The sequence below is a fragment of the Pezoporus flaviventris genome, unplaced genomic scaffold (genome assembly GCF_033815535.1).
Source record: "Pezoporus flaviventris isolate CSIRO_AGI_PZ_B2104156 unplaced genomic scaffold, CSIRO_AGI_Pfla_v1 ptg000007l, whole genome shotgun sequence".
In the NCBI taxonomy this organism is placed as follows: domain Eukaryota; kingdom Metazoa; phylum Chordata; class Aves; order Psittaciformes; family Psittacidae; genus Pezoporus; species Pezoporus flaviventris.
In genome coordinates, this window is record NW_026892555.1 from 66,718,005 (window position 1) to 66,736,084 (window position 18,080).

General features: G+C 35.3%; 1 protein-coding gene across 6 annotated transcripts in view; it reads left to right on the forward strand.

Moving 5' to 3' along the window:
* The window catches only part of PTPN3 (protein tyrosine phosphatase non-receptor type 3), a 152,820-nt gene extending 142,347 nt beyond the window's left edge, over window positions 1–10,473 (forward strand). For all 6 annotated transcript variants that reach the window (XM_061449070.1, XM_061449071.1, XM_061449072.1 and 3 more), the window contains 3 exons: window positions 6,790–6,935; window positions 7,608–7,743; window positions 10,219–10,473. In XM_061449070.1, coding sequence (XP_061305054.1) covers window positions 6,790–6,935; window positions 7,608–7,743; window positions 10,219–10,296 — 360 coding nt within the window. In that variant the 3' untranslated portion in view covers window positions 10,297–10,473. The remainder of the gene's footprint in view (window positions 1–6,789; window positions 6,936–7,607; window positions 7,744–10,218) is intronic.
* Window positions 10,474–18,080: the final 7,607 nt, after the last annotated feature.

An 18,080-nucleotide genomic window follows, 5' to 3' on the forward strand; every position in this document is an offset into this window, starting at 1 on the left:
TGAGAGTAGGGCAGTCAACTTTATTTTTTTATTTCTTTTAATACAAGTTAATTATTTTTGTGATAAAATATTTGTGAGAATATAGTGTGCCTTTGTAGACATGTTAACAGGTGTGAAAGTTACGGGGGTCTTCAGCTGTCTAAGTTGTCTCATGATAGCTCTCAGCTAGAACATTGTTTCTACAGCAAAGGCGTATGCTTGCATGGATTTCATCTAGGTTAGCCAAAAGCATGGTAAAGCGAATCCCTGGTGGATGTGAGTGTATTGCAGTAAGGGCAGAGTTGTTTTGAGGGGGTCTTTTATTTTGGTTTATTTTTTCACTATAGGCAAGCTTATTTGTACACAAATAAAGTGGCTACACTCAACATTGACCTGTCCACACAGTAAAAATATGACCCTAATAATTGATAGCTCTGTGTGCATTTGGCATTTCAGATGGAAATAAAAACCTTTGTACCTTGTTAAAACATACTGAAAGGACTCACTGAAACACTGAAGTATCTCCTAGTTTTACATGTTGTTTGAGCTGCTTTCTTAAAGCTGGCAATATGTGTTCTTCTGGAGGCATCTTGTGTTTGAGTAGACTTTGTATAGCTTTAAATGTACTGTCTCTCACAGACAGAGTTGTTGTATTCTTTAAAGAATACATTAAAAGTCATCTGAATTCAAGCCAGGTTTTATTATTCCCTGAACTAATGTGAGCATCATTGGACTGGTCTTTTTGAATAAAAGTAGCTTTTAATGATAAGATGGATAAGCTTTCAAACTCACAAGAGAATTGATTTCTGTTGAAAAGGCATAATAGTGAAAGAGTTTCCTGCAAATTAAGTTGCACAGATTTCACATCTGCGTTTAGGGGAAAATAACTTGAAAGAGAAGTGTATGAAACGATGCCTTTTGTTCAGGTATGTTCTGAAGACTTGAGGAACTAAAAACTTCCTAGGATTTTTCTGACACAGTGCTTCTCTGCCTGTGATTGAACATTCGCCAGTGTGTGAAATATTTGTAACTGTTCTAAGCCTCATGAAATGAAATAAGGATTAATTTCTTACTTTTTATTTTCAAGACAAAAATTTAAGTCTATCCTGTAACAAAATGAAAGGAAAGCAAATAAAGCACTAATTTGAGGATTTTTTGAGGCTAGGTAGTTGATTTTTTTTACCTCTCAGAAAGCTTCAGAACACTTTGGGAACGAGAACAAGCAGACCAAAGGCAATAAATTCTGTAGTGTGATTGCAGAAATTCACCACACAATGCACTATTTTGTAAGACAAGATAAATATTTCTTTTCAACCACTGAAAAAATAGCATGGTAAGCATGAAGAAAACTTCCATTCAGTTTGCTTTAAGATAGTTACCTCACAACATACCATTGCTTGTTAAATCTCACCAGTTGCATCCAGTTATGTTATGAAAAAAAAACAAACTTTTTTTTCTGTTTTCTCTTGTTTAAGCAAGGATTTTTTATTATTTCTGTTAAGTGTGACTGGAACACATCCATGGAACTTAGCAAGGCTGTGGAGATGATACATGCTGGAGTGTATTACTCGCATAACTTTGAAGAACTGTAATTTTGCAAGGGTTGGTTGGGGGGGCGGGTTGGTTATTGCTTTATTTTGAATTCTACCACATCTAATGTTTGTTACCACACCTTGTTGGTTGCTTCCAAAGTGCCCTGTTATTCTCCCACCTGATTAGTTTTATTAACTAAACTAAATCATTCAAAGAAATGAAAAAGAAAAAAAACCCAAACCAATATGTTTAAAAATTGATTGAATTTCAGTCTTTAAAGACAAGTTATACCATTGCTATGATGAATGAGTGAATGACATGAAAGAGCACTTACACATTATAAAAAACCCAGGTCAATGTACTTAAGGCAATTCCTTGTCATAATGCAGACTGTTTAGCATGATGGTGCAGACAGTGACAATGCAAAAGTGGGATTTGTGGAGATAAGCTGCTTTTTCATTTAAAAGTTGTCACTTTCCATGGACATCACAGTGGTGGAGGTGATGGTTTGAAGAAAAAGAAAATAAATTCCTGCAGCAATTCAAACAAATTGAAGATTACACATATTCGTTTTGCTAAGGAATGATATTGCTGTTTGCTTAAGGGAGGACATAAAATTGCAAGATTCAGTCAGAATGACTGGTATCTTTCTGTTTATGAATGACCAACATGTAGGCCTTCTAGTGACTATGTTAAATTGTTATTAGATGAAACAAAGACAGCAATGAGTATACAGCCAGTAGCACTTGGTGCTATATGGAGCTAAAAATAGAATCTCTGATATTTTTACACATCTTAATTGTTTGGGCTGAAGATTTCCATGCCATTTGTCTTCCTTGCCAGATACATGTCGTACAACTGTTTGTGGGGGGAAATGTTAAGTTTGCTTATGTTAGATTCTTAGATTCATCTCTGAAACTTTTGCTTCTGCACATTAAACAAGACCTTATTTTTTTTATTTCCAAAGAAATCTATAGAAATATGATCATATCGTAAATGTCTTGAATAAACCTGTCACACTGCAGAGGCATTTCAGAGGCTTTTCTGAAAATGGTCTGCACTAAATGTGTTCTGTTCTGTCAGATACTTGAGGTAGAAGAATACAAATTGATTTTGAATAGGAAAGAGCTGAAGAACAAAAGTAGATTAAAAGTGTTATGGCAAGAGCACACAGGAGCATAGTGGGGTGGGAACAGTGGTCCAACAAAAATCCAAATGCTACTGCCAGATTATCCTGCTCTTCAGAAACTAGGCTTTAGCCCTGATCACTGAATCTGCTTTCAAGGTATATATTTGAAGTTCACTAGCAAAGAGCATACCTTTTCCTGCTTAGAAGATAACAGGACCATTTCAAGGTTAATGTAGTTCATGGTGAAATTTCTTTTATGGTAGATTATTATAACCTAGACCAAAAAGGACATTAAATAAAAAGGTGAAATGCAAAATCAATGGCTTGGATTTTAAGAAAAGTCAAATTAAGGTTGACCTTTCAAGCTTAAATTTCCTTCTTTCTATATGAGTATTATCATTCTAAGCTCTGTGTGGTTTTTTTTGTTTAAAGAGCACTCAATTCTTTTATTAATCAGGGAGAATCAATTTAGGGGAATGAAACATGGAAGCCTGCCTTTTGATTTAATTATAATAAGCAGGGCTGCAAACTACAGAAAGATGAAGAATTGATATTTTTGTGGTTGAAGGTCTTGATAATGAGATTGTTTTGCAAGTGTTACAGCACCCATTTGAAGCATTACCACTGACAGCACCATATTTTGTCAGGAGTTGCAATCGCAGTGACAGGCATAGTAAAGGTCATGTATCTTTACGCTGTGTTTCTGAGCAAAATCTAGGATGTTAGCTTAACCACAGTGAAGTTGCTTTTTGCAGTACGATGTCCTGAATTTGCACAGGAAAGGTAGGTACAAGTACATTTTATTTTTGGCAGTTACCTTTGCTGCAACAGCAGTAACCATTATCAGGACACTAACAAACACCTTGGGGCATGTCTAAGCTTGGGACATGTCTAAGACTTCTGTAGATGCTTGCCAAGTGAATATGGTTCAGTGCTGTGAAGCAGCTAAATGGTGGTCAAATGGCTGATGATAAACTGGGCAAATGACAATCTAGAAGTATCATTGGAGTCTGTACATTGTTTGGACTCATTTTTTTTAAATCCACCATTGTTAGGCTGATTTGTGAAAACACCAAATACCTAAATTCAATTGCAATCAGTCCATGTGCATTCAAAAAACATTAAATATTTTTTGAACAAGGTATATAATGTCAAGTTAGGCAAAAACAGCAACTGGGACATGAGCAGCTCTTGTAAGTCTAAACTTCCAGAAAGTGAGACAGCAGGAAAGGACTTAATAGAGCCAGATTTTATAAAGATAAATTCTACATGTATCAGTCATTATGATGTTGCAATAATAACTTATTTAAAACCTCAATAAAAAAAAAAAGTGTAGAAAGGATTTAAGCTGACTTGCAGATGATAATGGTTTGGACAGCAACTGGAGTATAATGAGAAGCTACCTTTTCCACTACTAGCTTTGTACAAAGAAGCAGGATCTGGGAGAAAAAAGGTGTTTAAAAGTAAGTATTCGTAGTAGGACATATACAGTGAAGCTAGCTATGGGACCAGTAACTGTAATTCTAGCACTTTTTTTTAATATATGAGTGCTAGATTTCAGTAAGTGTGGTGGTCTTTTAATGCAATTTATTTCCATGTACGGTGTTATTTGACTGACATTTTTCTGAATTTAAAGGCTGACTTTTATTATGAGTGTAAAGACCACTAAAAATAGCTTTAAAAAAATCTGGACTTCTAATACTTAAAGGTATTAGAATTTGAAGAGCTAGTTCTAACGTATATGAATAAAGCTGCCATTTACGATAGGCTTAGCTTTCTAATTAAAAAAAAATAAGTATTTTAAAATATTTGTGCATTTTGAAAAGTGAGTGATGGAAGGGTCAAGTTTTAACAATTGGAATCATCTCAGAAGAGCTCAACCAAATGAATCAAAACTCATCAAAGCGCTACAGATAAAACACAGGCAACTGGGAAATTATGCTGAAGCTTGAGGCATACCTGAAATAATCAACAAACAGCTATGGTAGTGTTTAGGGGTGAGTAGGGCATTTGACAGATAATGATCTCACCAAAAGGAGCAGCTCTGAGGATCAAGTGCGTGCTCTGACACGTATTCTCACTCCGAGTAAGTCTTATGTAATATGCTTGTGGCACTTAATGTCTATGAACTATTTTTTAAAAATGCAACTTGCTATATTTGAGTCTGAATTACTGACAAGTAAAAATTAAGTTGACTCCATTCTCTTTTCTGAGCTTGTAAAATGTAAAATGGCTTTTGATGCTACAGATCACTGTTGGTGGTTCTTACGTGTGCCACTGGCATTTATCCATGATGCGTGTCTTGAAGTTCTTGATGCACATGAAAGGTCACTGGATGCTCACTCTTGGATAATTTTAGAATGACTCAAGTCTTTGTTTCACCTGAATGCTGTAATTCAAATGTCTTTGATTTAAGAGAATCACTTTAAACTGCTGCATGTAATTGCTGCATTATCTCATTTCCCTTTGAAGATCTCCTGATTAAGCAGGCGCAGGTTTCCAAAAGACAACTTTTTAATGACGTTTTCTTGTTGTGTTTTTGGTATTTGTTTTTGATCTGTAGCATTTCAGAAAAATTTACAGTGTAATCATTTGATCAAGCTCTCAGCTACATAATGACAGCAAAGCTGACTAGAAAAAGACATGCTTTTTCTTGCAGAGATCCTGGTCATTGTGAGGTCTTTTGGAGAATAGTTTGAAATGCAATTTGTATGACAGCAAGCTTGGTCATTAACGGTAGATTATATTATCCACTTGGGCCTATGCTAGACCTTTTAATAGTGATTGCTCAGATACTGCCTTTAGGAAGCTAAGTATGAGCTGCGTTGTTTATCTTCACATCCCTGCAGGTAATTGTAAATTTCTGCAATTGCAATTACTTTGACTGGGATGAATGAATTTCCTAGAACACTGCTTGGTACACAGGCAGTAGTTTATCCTGTCTTCTGTATCTTACTAGCCTGCTCCCTGGGAGTGGAATAATTTCCTCAAGTGGAAGAGGAAAGCAAGCAGTTGAAGGCATTTGAAATAGGTCATATATTTCAGTAGTTTTGCACTTAAAAGGAAGAAAATACTTCTTAAAGTCACAAGCATCATGAAAACATTCTTGTGTGGAACACTAGGGAGAGGACAGTTTTTATAGACTAATACAGTGATAAAGGAGTTTTTATTTCAGTAGGGTGTCAAACGGTGTCTAGCAATGGACATCAGTAAATGCCAGCCAGCAGCTTAACTGTTGCTAAATGTGTGGAATCAATAAAGGAGCCTGAAGACTTGTCTCAGTTTGTGAAGAGCGAGATCATTGTTGCACGATGCAGCAGAGCTCAGGAGTGTCTTAGGTTTTTTCCTTCCCACCTAATCATTGGTTATATCTGTAACATAGCAGTTGAGCGCAATCTGAATGCAAAGATGATTGAGTGATTTCATAATCAAAGTTAAAAAAAAAAACTAAACTGAAAGAACTTCTGTAAAGCTACTTTTTGAGGTATAATTGAATGAAAAAAGAGCTCTTCCTCCAACAGAATCTTTTAACTGATTTTATTGCTTCCACACATAAGTATCCTGTTGTGGGTCGTACTGAAGTCAATCATATATGTACAATGAACACGTATGTATGAGCTATATATATTGGTGTTGAACAGAAAAAGTATTTAGCAAATGTTGCAGGCAACTTTATAACTGAACCTGTAAGTACACAAAGATACATATTTAGAATGAATTATGTAGTCCCAAGACCCTGTTATTTTGATACAGTTCTTAGTAGTTCTCTGGTGTTTTCAGCTATTTCTTCCAACCTGTTAGATTATATAGTATTATTATGCTTACACCTTGTAGCATTTTACCTGGGGTGAATTCAAGGTATAATAAGTCAGCAGTCAATAAATTCAAAAAATTACAGTCTGTTTAGATCACAGAAGTTAAACTTGATACCTCATTTGTTTAGAAAATGTTATGCCTTTTGCGTGCTTTCTAAGAATTGCATGTTCATACTTTACTTTGAGTTTTAAAATGACAAATATTTTCTACATCATATGTGTCTTATAGCATCTGCAGAACATGCCTACTGTGAAAAGTATGACTTGTATCTAGTAAACATAATTAGAGGAGTCATAACACTGAACACTTTTTGAAAACCTTACTTTTTTTAGACAGAACAACACCACACAGTCACCCATCTCCAGTATGTTGCTTGGCCTGATCATGGTGTTCCTGATGACTCAATGGACTTCTTGGAGTTTGTGACCTGTATGAGGCCAAAGAGAGTAAAGAATGAGCCTGTCCTTGTTCACTGCAGGTACTTGTGCTTTAAAATTCTGATTATAGGTTTGCTTCAGCCTTGGAATAAGCATTTGCTTTGAAAAGTTTGTCTGCAAGGCAGGAGATTCTTTTAATAAGATCAAAATGTTAAACTGTGTAATACCAGCGTTCACTGTTGAAGACGGAGACACTGGTGTTGTATCTAAAGGACAAGTTTCTTTTCACTCCCTTTTTACTGCAGTCTTTGCGTGAAATGCCTTAGTCACGTAACTGTCACAGAGCTGGTAGTTTGCAGTGTCAGTTGTTCTTCATTTTTATCCTCTGCCACTGTTGTAACTTCCTTTTGAATGGTACTGCAAAGGGTTTTTTTCAGCTGTTCAAGTGCCTGTCAAAAAGCAGTCAGTTAGATTACATTTTTTAGTCAAAAATACCACCAAACAAGTGCATTTAGATTTTTAAGCAGTTATAATTGTTAAAAATCCATTTTCTTTAGGTGAGGTTTTAGTTTTATTTATATAAAAATTCTTTTTAATAACTGGCAGAAAATATACTGAACTTGCTTTAAAGATAAGCTTCACACTCTGTTCTAGTATTGAGGTCTTCCTGTAATTTCTAAGGCTCTTTGGCATCCTAGTATTAAGACCGTGATATGAATCTGGTGCATTGCAAAAAACTAATTTATAGACTGTTTTTCTGTTACATTTCACAGCGCTGGAATCGGGCGCACTGGTGTATTGGTCACTATGGAGACAGCCATGTGCTTAATTGAAAGGAACCAACCTGTTTATCCCCTGGATATTGTACGAAAAATGCGAGACCAACGAGCTATGATGGTGCAAACATCAGTAAGTGATAGAGAGGAAGCCTTATTTTCTGTACATATGTACTGCATTTGCTGAGCTGTGAGAAAACAGAATATCAAGGAGCTGCAGGTTAACATCTTGCTCTATCCTGGGTTCTCTACCACGTTCCCATTCCTGCATTCCACCTAGCCCCACTGCTCACACTTGATATTCAGCTTAAGGCTTCTGGGAAAGGCCATTGGGTGTTATTCAGATGTAATAGAAGGATTGTTCAGTTATGATAGCCTTCCCTGAAGCATGTTCAGCTGCCCTGTGGGTATTGTGTGTGTGCTTCAATTCTAAGATGATACACACAGCCAGAATCATATTGTGAGTTAGTATCAGACAGGGCATGCTCAATGAGTAAGAATGGACTCATCAGAGCTATTAACTGGTCAGTTCAGTGGCTGCTGTTTAATCATGTGAAGTCTGTAGTTTCTCAAAGATCTGCAATCTTATCATCAGGAGCACCAAAACAAAAGCTTTGACCAAAATAATAAAGCTAAAACAAAATTTACGTAACAGTATGGCCTTTCATTAAAAAAATAAAAAAAAAAAGAAAAACTAACCATTTTGTTCCATTAAAGAGAAATTAAGAGATACTAAACAATACAGAAAGCAGTGCTATAGGACGTACATGGTAGAACTAGTTATCAGCTGAGTAAGCAGTAAGAATACATGCAACAGATAAGAGCAAAGAAAACAAGTAGTCTGAGTCAGAGGAAGAAATGCTGAAGTGCTCATTCTTATTTGTTCAGTAACTTCATCACAGAAGTATTGAACAGAGAGCTAAATATCATACTTTGCTCATTCAGTCAGTAAAAAAAATGCAAATCATAACAATAAAGAGAAAAGTCAAGGTAATTAAGAAATAAAGACAAAGGAAGAGAGTGATTTTTGAAAGTGGGAGTAATTGACTGAAGGGTTGAAAGAAAAGGTATGAAAATCGAGATGCAGAAAATTCATTTCCATCCCGCAGTTTTCCTGAGGTTTTCTGTACTTAAGAGCAAATGTATTGCAGGTTACAGAGAAGAGTAACATTTCTAGCTACTGGTATTTAAATGCAGTGTAAGGTCCTTGATGGTCCAAGTACTTTTAGCCCTGTCCTTTGGGAGATATTGGGGGAATGTTTCCAGATGCCTCCAGAGAGCTGAGGGGAGCTGCCATACAAGGGAGATCATTGTGAAGATAGAAAAAGGGATTTAGAAAATGTAAAGCTTTGCTTCTTTGAATATATGACACGGAGTTTTGGGGGAAGGTGTTCATTTTGGGGTTTTGACAATAGTGAAAAGTAATTTCGGAGAAAAGGTAGAGGAATCATCTTGTGTTCTTGGGATTCTGTTACTCATAGAATCATAGAATAGTTAGGGTTAGAAAGGACCTTAAGATCATCTAGTTCCAACCCCCCTGCCATGGGCAGGGACACCTCACACTAAACCATGTCACGCAAGGCTCTGTCCAACCTGACCTTGAACACCGCCAGGGATGGAGCATTCACAGCTTCCCTGGGCAACCCATTCCAGTGCCTCACCACCCTTACAGTAAAGAACTTCCTCCTTATATCCAATATAAACTTCCCATGTTTAAGTTTTAACCCATTACCCCTTGTCCTATCACTACAGTCATAAACATTTATTCAGGCTAGGTGGATTTTTAGTCCTATTGCTAATGCCTTCTTGTATCACTTTTCAGAAGGAGGCTTACAGGCTAATTGGCTTTAGCAAACAGGTCCATCAACAGAAATAGTCTTTGCAATAGTATAATTCAGAAAAAAAATACTAATCTAGTTTATGAAGACTTTATAAGAATGAAATGAGCTCAGAATTTTCTGTGCTGGAAGAATTAATGTGGTTGCTATTCTTCAAAATTATGCATTCCAAAGTCTTTGATCCCATTCTGTTACAAACAGTGATTAAATTAAAATAAAGTGACTCCATCTTCTGCAATAATGTAGGTGGTTTAAAAAAAAAAACAAAATTTGTAGCAAGGCAGTTGGACCTGTATATCCTATATGGTAACTTTAAATACATTTTTAGTCATGTAACTTAAATGTGCCCAGTAATATGTAACTGCAGGATTGTCAAGGTTAGAATATACTTGTAATAATCAGATAGCTACCAAATAAATGGATGAGATGTATAAAGAACAATAAAGAGATGTAGAAAGAATCTCATAAATTTGTATAGCTTTTACAACTAAATCCTATTTCCTGAAATTTAAGCATGTGTTCTTTTAAATTTGAGGGTTATGTTTTCCCTTGGCATGAGACTTTTAGTGCTTGTCCTTCAACGAATGTTACTTTTGTTTGTGGAGAACACAGCTGGGAGAGTTGGATTTTCTCCTTCCATCTTTGCGTCTCCTCTCCTGTCCTTGTCGAAGAGAAAAGGAAGCAGTGGGACTGTTAGCTCTACCCAGTACTACTGTATAAGCAGGAGTTGAATCATCCATAAATGTTTGTTATTTTTCTTTCTTACACAGAGTCAATACAAATTTGTTTGTGAAGCTATTCTTCGTGTTTACAAAGAAGGATTGGTTCGACCACTGGATTCCAGTTAGCACAGCACTGAAGGATGAATTTTTTTTTTTTCCTAAAAACACTGTTCTTTGAGTAAAGCAAGGGCTTGTTTCTGAAAGCAACTAGAATGGACTTGGGAAGCCCATGAAAAGACAGATGAGCACATTTGAACTGTGGCACTTTAAATTTCTCAAGAAGATTGCTAAATCATGTACAGAAGATTGCTAAATCATGTACAGCATAATGAAGTCATGTAGATAAACATATGACAGCAATTGTGTGTAATATGCTTTGTTCACATAGACAACCATAAACAATCATGGGAACCTTAATACGTATCTTTTACTGCCTTAAAACACCGTTCACTTTGAAAGTTAAAAAGGTCCTTGTGTTTCCTTTGAAATAGCAAAAAAGAAAACTCACAGTATTGAAATGATTCAGCTAATGTATTTAATATCTTGGTATGAAAGTTCATTGGAGGTGAATGTTTAAACTGTCTTACTGGGGCACTAGATACTCATGGAGATGTAACCTTGACTGCTAAAAGGTTGATGGAGAGCTTTAAAGGCTAACGTGTAAGTACTGTACATTAAGAGCTGGACAAATTAAGTATTCAGTTACCATAAATCTGTTAGTAAATATGCCAGCTGTTATAATATGCTTCTTAGAAATCACATCTACTGTATGTGATGTGAAAATAATGCTGCATTTAAGCATTTATGCAGATGGTACTGTCTACATCTTCTGTTGATCAATTGTAATTGCAACTTGCCCTTTTAACAGTGAACTGCTTCGTACAGTTTTAGTTATTTTATTACTTATCTTCTGTTTCTGCTGTCCATCTCCTTTATACTTGTTTTTCACTGCTGTTTTTAATATGTGGACTGAAAGCATTTTAACTTAAAAGCGGTTTAATTCTCTGTCACCTTTGTTTCCATGTGTATTTATAAGTTCTCATATGTAAATGTGGATTAATGTTGCACACAAGATACTAGACTTTTGACTTACTGTATATGCAAAGTAATCTAATCCAATACTGGAAGAAAAATTACTACTGAACCGGTCAAATACGTTGCTGCTATTTCAAGGTGTGAAGCTTCCAAGGGCACAGGTGTTGCTAGTGTTCTGATGGTGGTAAAATGTTGACTTGCTGCCCTTCAGCAAAAAACTGCTCTTACCCAGTGAAACACAACTCACTCTTGCAAGAGTTCTGCCGGTTTACTGTGTTTCTTGCTTTATGGAAATGCAGCTAAATTCACATGAAGATTTACAAGGAAAGAGAATGAATTTGTGCATTGATAAATAATTCACCCTAAGGTACACTGGTCTCCATTTCATTTCAAATGGGAGAATTGGACTTTCTGAACAATACAACCACATTTGTATGATGTTAATTTATTTTGTGTGTGCTTTTTGATTACCCTCTCATAGTACTTCATTTTTGAATAGTGTTTAAATAATATTCTAAGGGACTGTTTAAAACTGTTATTTAAAAGATTAGTCCTAAATAAGGAAAAATTTTTATGGGGCATATTAGCCATATGTTTATATGTGTATAAAAGAGAAAATTAGATCATTTTCTTTTTAGATATATATATACACACATAATCAGATATATTTTAGAATTATGGTTTGTGTTATGGATATTATCATTTATATCTGGAGTTTCATTATAGAAACTGCCACAGCTGTACAGTATGCGTCTTTCATGTTACCGGAAGTTTATGTTTCTTCCCCAGGAGATAGCTGAAAAGTGAACGTAGGATGTGCTAAATTGTTGACTCTTGCCTTTCTGTAGGCTTGGTCTTTTCTTCAAGATTGCATTATTAGTTACAGGTAAAGATACCTGACTACTATTTATTGATCAGAACAATTTTAATTGGAATACGCTGGGTAGCTGGCAAAACGGAAAGCTTCTTGGTTTTGTTAGATTATAGGGTGGATACGTTTGTGTTCATTCTTATATAGTGCATTCCAAATTTCACTTTCACTGAAGTTTTTGTAATACTTTGGATCGTTATTCTCTTTCTTGCTTGGGCACAGATTGGAAGGCAAGAGACTGTAACTCTGTTTTAACTTGCTAAAGTGCATCAGGTCAATTTGTCTGTGACTCCAAACATAAAATTATACTGGACCTGCACATGTAGCTTGGGAAGCTTTTTTTTGAAAGATGCATGTGGAAAAGTGTTGTACAAGTTTAGACCACCTGCTGCTGTTAGAGAGGATATTGAGCACTGAAAAAACTTAGTGGCTCATTCCCACCCAAGAAGTAGTGGACACTAAAGACTCTGTTTCTGTTGGGTGGTTAACAAAAGTCTCCCTTTTGTTATGTGTGTGCCTTGCTGTTAAAACATCTCTTTTCTTTTTCTCATTTTTTTCCTTTTTCCTTTCTTTTTTCCTTTTTTCTTTTTTCTGTTTTCTTTTTTCTCTTTTTTTTAAGTTTTATTGTGCCCAGGTCCCAAAGTCATCCCTTGCAGCTGGCATGACTTGCAGTTAATAGTTTGTCAAGAAGTGAAAAAGGCAAGGAGGAAAAAAGCAAGAAAATAAATAGTAAGAAAATATTTAGAACGTCTCTTTGTGACATCTCTTTCTTTCATAGAAGTACTTGATTAAACTTATGGTTTATTTGCATTCAAGGTTATTGCTATATTCCTATTGCTATTTATGTTTCTTCATATTGAATTTGTATTTACCAAAACACTGTAAATTTATTCCTTACATAACTCCCATCTCAAGATACATGATATCGGTTTGACTTACACTGTCTGTTTCAATGATAATGGTTATATTGTGACATCAAATGCTGCTCTTGTTCTGGTAAACTTAGTTGGTTTGGGTAATACCATTCTTGAAGTCTTCCTTTGGATCTTAATAAGTTGTTTGAAATTGCTGGCCACTGAGAGACTACTGAAAATTATAAAAATAGTAAAAATAATAATCTCTGTAATATTTAATTGTTTTGGGAAAATCATAGAGCAGATATTAACTAGGCAAGTAACTTGTACATTGTGTCCATCTTTATTTCAGTCTTGCTCGGTTTTGCACAAGTACCTGTAGGGTCCTTAGGGGAGAATGAAGGGGTGTTTGTCCTCGATCTGTAGTGTGTGATGACTTTGCACTGAATAATGTATGCCTTAGATCTGATCTTGCAATGAGAGCATACTTATGAAAAGATCTTCTTAATGCTGGCTTTTGTTTCCACAGGAATTGGGGAATTAAAACCACGCTGAATTGATTGATCAGGGGGAAGGGAGGGGGTTGGTAGAGTTAAAGCTCCTAACACAAAATTTCTAACTGTCAGGCAATTGACAAATAGCAGGAAATGCTGTGAAGTCAAGTTTCTGCATAACCTTCATAAACGGTTTAACCTCAGTTTTGCTAGTGTGGTCATAACAAAAGTATTCAGAAATTCTAGCATTGCGGTGGATGAAGAGGGAGTAATAAGCCTTCGCGGTTTTCATCACTGTGAAATACAATAACATTTATTCTTCAAAACGTCAATAAATTTTAACTAAATGACTTTATATTTGATACAGAAGTAGCTAAAATGCCTATTCAGAGCATCTTCAGAAATATCACAGGGGAACACTTCTGAGGTGGAAGTGGGAGGGACACATCTTGCCATGTATTGCAAATAAGAAAAATGGTGCCATAAACCGTGAATGCCTTTGTGTAACAGGATGTATGAAATATAAATCATTAAAATACAACAAAACCTTGAACAGTGGTGGTGTTTTGAAAATGAAAAGAAAATGAAAAAAAAAAAAGTAATCCAGGGTTTTGCTTTCATGAATCCTGTCTTTTAGGTGTTGGCACTAAATTATATGCAATCAAAATGTACCTAAGAATTCAGCAATAGCTCTTCATATACACTTATTTTTTTAACAGTTGGTTCTCTATTTTTCCTCCTTTTTTCTACTATGCCATACTTGGTTAAGTATATATATATATTTCAAAAGAACTGTGGTTCTGAAATACCTAATGAACTATGTATTTGCTTTATTACAAGAATAATCTGATACTGTTTTACAACAAACGTTCTTTGCTGTAGATAATGTTCTTATGTGTCAGACTAAATGCGTAAGTGGTCCACTGATTGAAGATGTTGAAAATAGACACACATGGTTCATATTCAGTCAACTAAAATTTAAACATAGTTATTTCACTGATAATGGCTTTATTGTTATATCCTGAAATGAAGCATTTAAGTGCAAATTTATTTTACTCCCTCACAAAAAGCCTTTCCAAAGAGAACATGCACTAGGAAATGTTTGTGTTTTGATTAGTAACCTGCAATTAGTCTACTTGATTAAAAGCATTTATTAATTGAAAGTGTATAGAAGGTAAGGTTGTATCGTAAAATACTGTGTTCAGAGGCAGTTGAAAGCCAAGTGAATAATTAATTCATTATATAAAACATAATGTTTTGATTAAATGGATTCTCTTGCATTTAAGTTCTGACACTGATAGTGTTAAGACATCTCAGATTAACAATAGCACTATATTAACAGTTTAAATATAGCAATCAAATGCAGTATGATTTAGTTGTGGTGTACTTTAACATATTTAAATTTCCAGTTATCCAGTAGCTGTACAAACTTCAAACAAGAGTATCCACAATCACTGAAAATTGCTGTCTTTAAAAAAAACAGTAAGCTTTTCCAAATTTGAAAAGGAAAGAGGAGCACATCGTATTGATCAATTCAAGCATTTTTCAGCTTAGACTAACTCTGTGACAATAGTGGTCTGATTTGACCACTGATAGAAAGAGCAGTTGTTGAGGACCAAGAATATAATGGAAAAAACAAGTAAGAGACCAGTAACTAGTGTCTTTTTAAGACAAATTCATCTCAGGAGGTGGCATTGGGGGTGGGGAGTTGAATGTGCCTTTATTGACTCTCCTAATTTTGTTACAGACTACTTGGATAAGAGTCTTTGATTGTGTGTTGTTTTGAGCTTAGCTGTGGGGTTTGAATCTTTAAAGAAATTCTTATATAAAATATTAAAGCCTTGATTTTAATAGACATTAATGAAACACTTCAGTTTACTGTTAGTTGTTCAACTTCTCTTTTCTTGGCTTTCATGATTTCGTTCCATGAGTTGTCACTGTTTTAACTTACAAAAACACTTCTTGTGGTCTCCCAAAACTGTAAAGCTGGCTTTGTCATAGACAGGCTAAGTGACACTGCTGTTGCTTAAGATAGGATGGTACTTACACCTGCTGGTGGTGCAACATGGCCTTTAGCCTGAACTGAGCTCCTTTCTGAGGGACTTAAACAGTGCTGCTAACAGTGGTAAAAATCATAAAGATATTTCTAAAAAGCATGTAGAGAATGTTTTGTTCAGGGCAGATAGACCTGTGTTTTCTTAAAAAATGAAAAATTAAAAGTTGTGAGGATGAAAATGTTTTTAACAGATAAAGTAAGGGTGGGAAATGTACAATTTTCTTCCCTTTGCAGAAAACACTTTCCTCACTTTTCTATGTTTCAAATGCATAATTTCTCTTGGCGCAATTCTACTAAGGAGCCCTGTTGTTGATGTGATTTAATTTTTGTCAAGCTGACTAGGAAATAATTTTGTTTAACTTCTTCCTCGTTTACTGCCTTGTGCTTTTAAGTAACATTGAATTAATCTGAAATCTTTTCTTTCTAAAATTATTTTGGCCGTTTTCATTTGGTGTCTTTTACTGAGACATAGATGGAACCTGAATGTGTCTGCATAACTACTGAGGTTGCCAGGCATGCAAAGAGGAAACAGATGCTTTGCTAGACCTATTAAATCCATTACCTAGCATCGGTTACCAACTGTAACCAGTGTAGCATCATATTTCTATCAGCCTTTAGCAGTAACTGTTTTGTAAACAGGACATCTTTGGAGCGTGTTCTCCCAAGCATTAGAAAGCCTCCTCATACTAAGGTGGAATTGATGCTTTAAAAAAAACCCAACATTAAAATCTGAACCTTCAAGTAAGGAAGAGCTATTTACCAAAATCTATACAAAACACACACCTCTTACAGGAAATAAAAGAGTTTCTCTGTAAAAGGAAAGCTGCTAGGAAGTATCTTCTTTGCTGTGGGTTCATCTTATGTAGTCATACTCCAAACTAGCTCTCAACTAATAAGCAGTATTGCCACTAAAACACAGAAACATCAACATCGACCTAACTACCTGATTAATTTCTTCCTTGTGAAGAGTTGTTTGCAATCCTGATTCAGAAGTCCCTGCTGCAGACTGGAAGAAGTAGGAGGGGCTTGCTTCCTTCTTGACTCAAAGCCTGCTCATAAATCAGCTGTCTATATTGACCTCAGTGGGGTTGTATTTGTATTATCTAACCTGAGCAGTCCCGTTTAAAGTACAGTCAGGTGTATCTATATGAGTTTGCAAGTACATTGAAGCCATACATTCTTTTCAGAAAAAAAGCTCAGAGCAGCAGTGTTAATTTCTGTGGGCTTCATTTGCTTCAGTTAAGCAGCAGGTTAACATGGTGGCAGTTGAGTAGTTCGTGAGTAGTGCCCTTCTAATTCAGAGCTTTGCATACACAAATGAAAAGTTGGTAGAACTGTTGTTTAGCTAGCTTTTAGTACAAGTCAAATTACTGTCTGTAGCAATTAGGTGGGGAATTAGTACATGCTCTCAAACATAAATATAGTTTAAGTACAGATTTTGCAAAATAAATGACAAAAATCATTGCTTCTATTCCAGTGACCTGTGCAGTGAGTAGTAAACATGATTTATTTAGGTTTTCACACCTACTGGGTAACCTTTTGTGAGGTACAAGATAAATAATGGGGACAGTCCTGTTATGGCTTTGAAAATCTGCCAGGCACTTATCATAACAAATGTTGTATTGGTTAAAACTGACCTTTATTATGACTGATATGGAAGTGGGAAAGGCAAAGTTAGGATTTGGTGTTGTTTTCTTTTCTCAAGCATTGCAAAAAGCTTTATCAGATACAGAAAAAGCTTGGAAGATAATATCCATTCAGTGACTCTGGCCATTCTTGTTCATTTTAATGTTTTTTTCTGTAGCCCTCTATAGTTTCTTCTTTTGATATCTTAGGTGCCAGTGCATTAAAGGAATAAAAGAATGTATTTGATGTATTTGGAAGGTAAGGAAAGAGTTTATTTTGTATCCTAAGCTGTACTTTTAAATCATTTGAAATGTAAATTGATGTTGATATTACAAAGCTTAATTTATTGTTAAAAAATGTAGACACTTCCTGAAATGAATGTATCATTTTTCTTTTTTATTTTTATAGGAATAAAGTATTGGTTAAATGTTTTCAGTATAGTTTTCTTTGGGTTTGGATCTGTTTGGAACAAAAATATAGCCACCATTTTCTGCATATTGGTTATACGGCTAATGGTTAAATAAAGCATATTTAGCTATGTGGGTTTACTTTGGTTTTATTCAAGAAGAAAATGAGTTGCATAAAAAAGTTACTGACCTTTTTAATCCTTTAAAAAAAAAAAAATCACACACGGCTGCAGCTTGAATTTTATCTAAGCAAGCAAACGCATGGAAAGTGTCTGCTCCATATAGATACAATGTGTAGTTCTTTCATAAATAGCTCGCTGGAGAAGTAAAGCACCCAAGTAATCCATAAATTCGTCTGCATATTTCACTTGCAGCAGTTTTTGTAAAAAAAGGATTGTTTTGATTAATTAGACCAATAAGTCTTTGCACTTACGTCATATGAGGCCACATAACCATTTGAATGCAGATAGGGGTGTTTGGGGTGTTTTGCTACTGTGTATAAAATGTGCAGGCTACCTTTCCTTTTGGTATTTCCTGTGTCCTCAGGGTGCTCCCAGGATGCTCTGA